Raw genomic sequence first — 9,143 nt, forward strand, 5'->3', positions numbered from 1 at the left:
AGAGCTGGGGAATTAGGGGAAGGGGAACAGACAAGTTGCTGTTGTTTTGTTCTTCAGTCTAGTTGTGGAGGACATTGCTTCATTGGCGCAAGTTGGCACCATCATTGCGCTCTTCCCGGGCGAGGCACATCAGTCGCCGGCTTCTGGACGGCCTCTCACTGTAGCTGCTGGCTGCTCACGCTGGCTGCTGGCTACACACGGTAGCCCATGGCAACCCACTGCCACAGGGGCTGCAGCCTACACTGTTGCCGGGGACCCACAGCAGCCCAGCTCCAGGTTGAGCTGTTGTTCAGCACCTGAGCTGTAGAGGGCAGTGTCACTGGCCCTCATATGTGGGCTCCAAACCGGGGCCCTCTGGCATCCCAACCCAGTTCTTAACCATTGTGCCACTTGGCCAGCCCTCTGAGCCATTTCTTTCTCACTCCCTAGTTTAGGGCCTCATTTCCTTATGCCTGATCTGTTACAATAGCCTGCTAATTTCTAGTTTTTCTTCCTTCTAGTCCAGGGGTCGGCAAACTTTTCAGATGGAAGAGCCAACCCTGTCCCTCACAACAATTTAAAAATTATTTGAGAGCCATAAAACAAATGAAATCACCATTATGTGAATAATATCCTTTAAAAATTTTATAATGAAACTATATTAGTTTTATTTTCATTTTCAATTTTACTTCAGAGCCACATGTACGTACCCAAAGAGCTGCATGTGTCTAGCAAGCCGCAGTTTGCCGACCCCTGTTCTAATCCATTCTGTTTGGCCAGAAGATTGTTTTTAAACAACAAATAAGATGAATATTATTCTCTTTGTCAATAAACCAAAGTATTTCCTACCAAAGTAATTCTCCACCCATATAGTCAGGCTCCTCATGTACATTTTCAGCATTTTTTCTGTGCATCCTTGATTATAGTTGACTAGATTATTTTATATTATTTGCCAGTTCTCTCAAGCTGGACTTCCCTTTTTCCAATCTTGCTATTTGAAACTACGAACCTTCAAGGCCTGTTTTATATTAATATATCAGATCTGAATTAGACTTTGTAATTCTCCTTTCTGCCTATGATTTTATTTATTTGCAATGCCTAAAGTAATCCTTTCAAGGTCCTCTTAACTGTCACAGTAGCTGTTTGTAAATCCATTTTATTCTCCCTTTTAGATACAAAACTTTGAACTGCAACTGGGTTATCTGCTCCAAGCAACTTGAAATTTTAGGAGATATAGTAATGCAGCTCAAGGGTCAGATTACCTGAATTAACGTTCAGACTCCACCACTTGCTAGATACACCCAGTCTTTTGTGCCTCAGTTGTCTTATTTTATAGATAGTAGTCACTAGTTTATTGGGATTGTTATGAGGATTTAATGAGCTAGTGAATGTAACAATCTGAGAACAAAACCTGGCTTATAGCAAATACTCAAGAATTACTGGTATTGCGCATAGAGTATAAGAGGACTGAGTTGCATAAAGGGGGAAAATGGCAGATTTTTGTCCCCTTTCCTACCTCTTGGTTCCAGTAGCCTTCTCCGCAGCACATCTGCTCTGAGAATGAATGGACCTGGGGAGCTTGATTAAAGGCCCTAGAGGCTCCCCACCATCATTTGGGCCTTCCAGTGCTGACTATGGAGATACGTATTCAAGGGGCTAATGGAAAATAAAAGCTGCCTTACAATCATGGGATTTTTTTCCCCCAGCAATCAGTCAGTCATCAAGAATTTATTGAATTATATTTTATACTCCAACGTGTTATATATATAGGGTCAGAACAGGTATAAGATTTGGTCCCTATCCTGAAATTACTTTAGCCTCTTGTTAAGAACATGAAATTATATGGATTACACTATTGGAGAAGTGTTGAATATTAAACTGGTATTAGGACCTGGAAGTTAGAATATTACTAAGTTTAAGGAAGATCTAAAATAACACAGGAGGACATTTCTGGAAGAGGTGGAGATTTGAATGTGTCTTTGAATTTTAGACAGTATTTGGAAAAATGGTTCAAGTCTTTAAGGTTTTAAATCAAAGTTTGAAAAGCTTGTGGTATTATATAACAGCCAGGAGATAAGCAAGAGAGTAGTCGAGTATGTATGTGGAAGGTTCAGGTGTCATCTCTCTCTAAATGAGGCATCACTTGGTCTTTTCTAACCTGTGATTATCTGGAAGTTTTTAAAAGTGGATACTAAGAGATATTCTTGAGAGTGCACTGGGGTGGAAGTTTTCCCTCCTCCAGTTTTATTTAACCCGGCTAACATGTTCTTCACTCTATATTTCAAGTATAGCTCTAATTCTGATAATTTTAGGTGATTTTTTTTAAAAGCCTGTAGGAATGGATTCCTACATTTGTATACATTTTACCCTTTTCTACTTTCTAGAAAATGAATGGTCATCTCCGGTTACTGAATATTGCATGTGCTGCAAAGGCTAAATGGAGACAGATTGTACTGCAGAAGGCCTCCCGGGAGTCCCCTCTGCATTTCAGCCTTAATGGAGGGACCGAGAAGGGATTTGGTATTTTTGTCGAAGGAGTAGAGCCTGGTAGCAAAGCTGCCGATGCAGGACTGAAACGTGGTGATCAGGTAGGTAAATAACCAACCCCTTAAATTAAAGCCTTCTAAGTATTATGTCTGCCATTTTTGTCTCATCTGGTATTTCTTCAAGCAAGCATGATCAATTTAAGGAAATACTGTTTTGAGCTTCTTTGTTAGACATGGTATTATAAAAGTAGTGTATTTAAAAAATGTATTTGTCGTGTATCTATTACTTTTAATGCAAAGTTGGGCCAGAAACAGCGTGGTCGTCTTGGCACTATCAGCATGACCTTTTTTGAGTGGTTCTGCCCATCCTCCAAGGATTAAGAAGCTGTATATCTGGCAACTTCAGAACATTCCAGAAATATCAGTATGTGAGTTAGCACCCTTGCAAGCTTTGAAGGAACAAGCACTTGAACTCATAGCACTCTAAAATGTGAGTGGCCTAGTGAAGTGACATCCTCCACAACTAGACTGAAGAACAAAAAGATGGCAACTTGTCTGTTCCCTTCCCTGATTCCCCAGTGCTGTTCCCCTTACCCAATTCACCAATAAAATCTTAAAAAAAAAAAAAAAGTGAGTGGCCTAAGATGACCATAAATGGTGTTTTCAGCTTAGATAATGTTCATGGGATAACAGAACCACGTCCATAGCAGAGTGGGCCAGGTTGAGAGACTAGGAAAAGGAGACACAGGGAGGGAGATGGTAGGGATTTTCTCTCTCCGTATCGGCTTTAGGTAACTGTAAAGTGTTGTATTACAAAATGTGATTACTGACAACCTCATTACTAAAAAATGCAATTCCTAGGCTCACATCCGTCCTGTTATCACATTCTCCAGCGATGAAGCCTGGGCGTCTGTATTTCTAACAAAGCTCTCTAGATGATTTTCATGTGTGCCAAAGAGTGGTTTCCCAAGCCTAGCTGAATCACTTGGGAAACTTATGTTTCCCGTTTAAAAATTGTTTGTTCACTCATTCATTTAGAACGTGGCTTTGTTTTACTTTTAACTGAACCATACTATTATTTTTCAAAATACTGAGGCATTCACATTAGAAAAAATTCTATACTACAAAACAGTGGTTCTCAGCCAAGGGTGATATTGCCCCCACCCCGACCCCTAGGAGACATTTGTCAATGTCTGAAGATATTTTTAATTGTCATGACTTGGGGATTAACTGGCATCTAGTGGATAGAGGCCAGGGATGCTTACAACACCCCACAACAGAGCAGCCTTCACAACAAGGAGCTATCCAGCCCAAATATCAATTAATGCAAGGAGTCAAGAAACTCTAATACAAAGTTGTAACGATTCCCATCTTCCCTTAAGGGAACTTTTTAAAAATAGAGATTTCTGGGCCTTACCCCAGACTACTTATTAAGAATATCTAGTAGCTAGGATCCTGGAGTCAGTATTTTATTGTTCCCGTATTTTATTGTAAACACCTAGAATCTCATTCTTCACAGAAAAGAAAAAAAATCCAATGATTTTATTCCTGAGAGGGGAAAGAAATTTATCATGCTTTTACTTCAGTCCTCCCAGATATCATTGAAATTGAGATTTTAGATCTAGATTTTTAAGTCATTTTTTAACATTATATATATCTTAAGAATACTTTTGACATTTGTGTGAAGTTTTACAAGTTTATTATTACTAACAATTATGTAGGCCTTTACACCTGCCTTGCCTATTTCATTGATCACCTTCATTTCATCTATGCCCTATGTCCCCATTATTTTGATTCATCTCTGGTCGTCTTCTACTTTCAAAAAGGGTACATGGGTACCGTAGTTTCATGTGTCATTGCATGTCTGATGCTTTTGTTCAGTGGAGTATGAAGTTCTTTGGTCACAGTTATTTTTCCCTCAGAACTTCGAAGTCACAGAGGAGTATCACATCATGTTACTGTTGCTCAAGAGAAGTCCAAACCAACCTTTATTTTTCTTTTCTTTTTTAGGTACCTTTGATCCACAGCCCCACTTCCTAACCCTACAGTGATGCTTATAGTTTCTTGTTTTCTGTCCTTAGAATTCAAAATTTTCATCAGGATATGTTTTAAATAATCTCTATATTTTCTTTGCATGGTACTAGATGACCCATTTCATATGTAAACTCAAGACTTTTTTCAACTCTGGGAATTTTACTTCTGTGATTTTTTTTCTTTTCCTGATGTTTTGCCTCCACTCTTTTTTTAAAAAAAGATTGTATTGGGGAATTGGGGGAGGTGAGCAGCACTGGGGAATCGGGGAAGGGGAACAGACAAGTTGCTGTCCTTTTGTTCTTCAGTCTAGTTGTGGAGGACATCGCTTCCCTGGCCCATGTTGGTATTATCATTGCACTCTTCCCTGGTGAGGCAGTTGCTTGCTGGCCATTGGATGGCCATTCACGCTGGCTGCCGGCCATTTACTGTAGCTTCCAGCAGCCCACTGCAGCAAGGCTGCAGCCTACACTGATGCTGGCAACTCAAGGCAGCCCAGCTCCAGGTCGAGCTGTTGTTCACCATCTTAGCTGTAGAGGGCACAGCCTCACTGGCCCATGTGGGAGCCGAACTGGTGCCCTGCTGCTCAGAGCTGGCGTCCCAAGCCAACTCCTAACAAATGTGCCACTTGGCCAGCCCTTTTTTTTTTTTTAATGCTTCTGGAATCTTTGTGTCAGTCCCTGAGATCTGTCCCCTGTGCTGCTGCTTTTTTGCTCATTATGCTTATCTCTCTCTCATTTTTCCTTGGAATTGGTATTTTTTAAAATAAGCTTCCTGTGTGATTCTGAGGTACTGCAGGTTCGGGAAGCCCTGCTGTGAAAGATCAGCAGTGTCACACGTAAGGGGAACCCATTGCAGTCGGCCTTGGCTTTTGGACTATCTGAGTCAGTCAGTGGCTGGAAATGGTATTAGATGTATTTAGACTACCACTTTTAAATGAATTAATCTCTTTAAAATGCAATAAAAATGTGCATTTAGAATATTTCACTAAAATTTGTACATACACAGGCAGTTATTTTTATGAACTGATCTAACATGATTAAATTTTTTCTTCATATACAAACCATCCTGTGTTATTTTTAAAATTTCCTTAATATCCCAGAGGGAATAAACTTTAAAAAAAAAATGTTAGAGATTTGGGGAAATACAATAATGTAGAGAAAAAGTGAAACAGTAATCTCACTTCTCTGAGAGATAACTATTGTTCACATATGGGTGCATTTTATTCAAGTTTCATTTTATTTTTTTACCATTAAACTTAAGGTTTCAGAAGTAACTAATACTGTTCATGTCTTAATTTGTATTTTTCATATACTTTTCTGAAGATAATGGAAGTAAATGGACAAAACTTTGAGAATATAACATTTGTGAAGGCCCTTGAAATTCTGAGGAATAATACTCATCTTGCATTTACTGTAAAGACCAACATTTTTGGTGAGTTTTGTTGTAAAATCTGAGCATTTTTTTGTAGTAGAAAAACGTCATTACAAGGAAGGAGGTTAGTAAAAATATAAACGTGTTTCTGCCTTTGGTGTTGAGATATAGTATTATGAATTCCAGAGTTTATTTGCATTTAGTTATGTACATTTTAAAATACTTGTACAACTACTCAGTCATTTGTGAAATGTCTACTATTATGTACTGTATTTTGTTGGGGGATACTGAGTGAGACTTAGAATGACCTGAATGAAACTTAGAAGTCGGAATTAGGCCCCCCCTTCCCCTCTGCTAATTTGCAAATCGATCTAATTCTAATGTTTTAGCTAGCTTTCTGAAATAATAATATGAATGCTAGATTAGCTGCTTCATGGAAATAAATTAAGTAAAACATTGAATTAAGCAGTAAATTACAGATTTTTAATAATAGCGTACTCTACCTTTATGTAGAAATGTTGATTACCTATAGTATGTTTTGATAGTGTTGATATTTGAATGAAGCAAGGACTGAGCTTGTACTTTTAACTTAGTCTCCTATTTGTTTTTTCAAACATTTAGGAAAGACTTACTGTAATTTGGTTTTATTAAATGCCATAGGATTTTCTCTGAAATTCTGAGGACAACAGTTGAAAACTATCAAAGAAAGTTTGAGTCTCTATGAAGTAGGGAGGGAAAAAAATCTTTTATGTACTTTAGGTTACAATTTGAGAAAAGAGTCGAATTTCAAAGCGATGCCTGTGGAAAAGGAAGTATGTTCTATTTTTTCCCACTTCGTCTCCTCCTTACACTGCACTTAGTCATAATGAAAAATGAAACGTTTGGTATTTTTCCTCATTTCACTTGAGTTCCTTTTACTGAATTACATCATGTTTAATCTGGTAAATAACTGTCTATTGGCAGTTTCCTAATATTGTGTTAATTTAGCATCAAATAAGTAAGCCTTCCCAGTTTTGGGGCTTCCTGGAATTTCAACTAGTATCTAGAAACACCAACTTTTGGGTTAAACTAAAAGGATTCTGATTTTGAAAAATATGAAGCAGAACTTGTTATGTCACTTAGAGCAAATTATTTAGTCTCTCCAAGCTTCAGTGTCTGCAACTCTGTTTCATAGGGTTCTTAGAAGGATCAAATGCCTTTAACTTTTTGTACTTGGCACATAATAATTACTAACTGGTATCAGGTATTATGTATAAAAAACACAGAAATAGTTTAACATGGACCTTGGGAGACAGAAAAGGTAGACCTGAATGAAGGATGCAACACGACTAATAGAGATGTCCCACGGAAAACAGCGACACTGCTTTGGGGCTGTGCTGTATTCCAGTGTTTACGTCAGTACTCGCAGCCTCCAAGAGTTCTCTTTCCTCCAGTAGAGTCCTGCCTGCTCCACACCTCATGTTTAGGCTCAGAAAATGACCCCAGCGAAGAAAACAGCTCGCACAACCCCAGTTTATTCTCTTCCTGCTCTGAAATTTTCGTTCATCTATTCCTCTTGGCTTGCACAACTTTCGAACATCTTTTAAAATCGCACCACTCAGATAACTTCTTATTAACATTTAAATTTTTTAGTAAAAGTAGTACATGCGTATGTTTTAAAATTAAAACACTAAATAAAAATACATGCTAGAACCATACTGTGTACAGTATTCTGTACCTTTCCACATTGGTTCATACTGATTTACTTGTATGATTGTTATTGCATAGAATTCCGTTGCATTTTTCTCATAGTCTATTGAGCTGATGTCATATTGATGGATGTTGTAGGTTATCAGTTTTTGCTATTTACAAGGCTGAAATAAAAACTCTTTGTACTTATATTTTATGCTTACACACCTGTAAATAAATTTCTCAAGATGGAGTTACTTTTGACAATTACTAGAGTTTTACTTTCCAAAAGTTGACCGCAGCCTGCATACTACATTCATCAATGTATAAGAATGCCTCTGCAGTGGGCATAATCAACTTCATAGTTATTCTCATGCGTTCTTTAATAATGAAGGAGGTTGAGCACCTTTTTATGTGTTAATATTTCTTTTTTATAAACAGTCTTTTTGTCCGTTTTTATACTGAGTCACTCATCTTTTGATTTGTTTGAATGCCCTATAAAAGACAGTATCTTTTTGTTTTTAAGGATTGTGAATATTTTCCCCAAGTTTTTTGTCCTTTGACTTTCCTTATTTGTGTTTTTTGTTTGTGTGTGTGTAAACACACACATATATATAGAATGAGAAATTTTTAATCAAATGTGTTAAACTTTTATTGATTTTTTTGGGCACCTTCATTTCTGATCGATATATCTGATATTTGCTGTTTAATAGTACTGTAATTACATTTGCCCACCATCCATTCATTTTTGTCCTTGACTAATTTTTCTAAAGTCAGCACAGTCATTTTTTTAATCTACAAATCACAAGCTCCACAGATTTTTACTTACAATTATCTAAGCAAGTCCAGTGAAGATATAAACTACTTTGTACACTGTCACCTTAATTTAACATACCATAGCCAGAGATATCTTCCGCCCATTCAGAGACCTGCTCTTCACAGAAAATTCAGACGCCTTACCATAGCATCGTCAGGCCACTTCTCTCTCATTATCTTCATTTCCTGAACACTTCTTTTACCACAGGGACTTCGAACTTGAGATTTCCTCTACCTGGAATCTCCTCCCCCTCCCTTTGCCTAGTTAAAATTTACCTCACTGGTGTCTTCCTATCTGGTGATTTAGGGAGATTTCCCTGGCCTGCTACCTTAGTTTCTCTTGTTATGTTCTCTCTCTGCCACATATCTTAGACTCACTGTATGTTCCCCAGCAGGAGGACTCTTCAGACCTCTGGCATAGTGCCTGCCATGTGTCCACAGATAAGGGAATATTTTCTGAATGGATGTACATCTTGATTTTAACTCAAAAAAGCATTTTTACCTTTACAACATGGCTTAAAATCAAGTGAAATTTTGAAAATAGAAACTGAAAGGAATTTATCATATTTTAATCAAGCAGTATTTTTGAAAGGTGATTTCTAAAGATTTTCACTATTTTGAAGGCAGAAAATGCTTTTCATAAGCTTGCAGTATACTTTGGTGTATGTAACATCATTCTGGTTGAAATTTTCAAAGGGGTCCAGTTTTACGACTGAAAACCAATTATTTATGTTGTAATGTGTCAATTCTTAAGGCTTTGTCCATTTGAATCTTGTCAGTCCTTTGATG

At 37.7% G+C, this 9,143-nt stretch overlaps 1 protein-coding gene across 1 annotated transcript in view; it reads left to right on the top strand.

Moving 5' to 3' along the window:
- The window catches only part of RAPGEF6 (Rap guanine nucleotide exchange factor 6), a 211,190-nt gene that overhangs the window by 137,462 nt on the left and 64,585 nt on the right, over positions 1 to 9,143 (top strand). The window contains exons 14-15 of the mRNA XM_019642167.1: positions 2,364 to 2,567; positions 5,822 to 5,930. Coding sequence (XP_019497712.1) covers positions 2,364 to 2,567; positions 5,822 to 5,930 — 313 coding nt within the window. The remainder of the gene's footprint in view (positions 1 to 2,363; positions 2,568 to 5,821; positions 5,931 to 9,143) is intronic.

This window comes from Hipposideros armiger, unplaced genomic scaffold, assembly GCF_001890085.2.
Source record: "Hipposideros armiger isolate ML-2016 unplaced genomic scaffold, ASM189008v1 scaffold_66, whole genome shotgun sequence".
Taxonomy (NCBI): domain Eukaryota; kingdom Metazoa; phylum Chordata; class Mammalia; order Chiroptera; family Hipposideridae; genus Hipposideros; species Hipposideros armiger.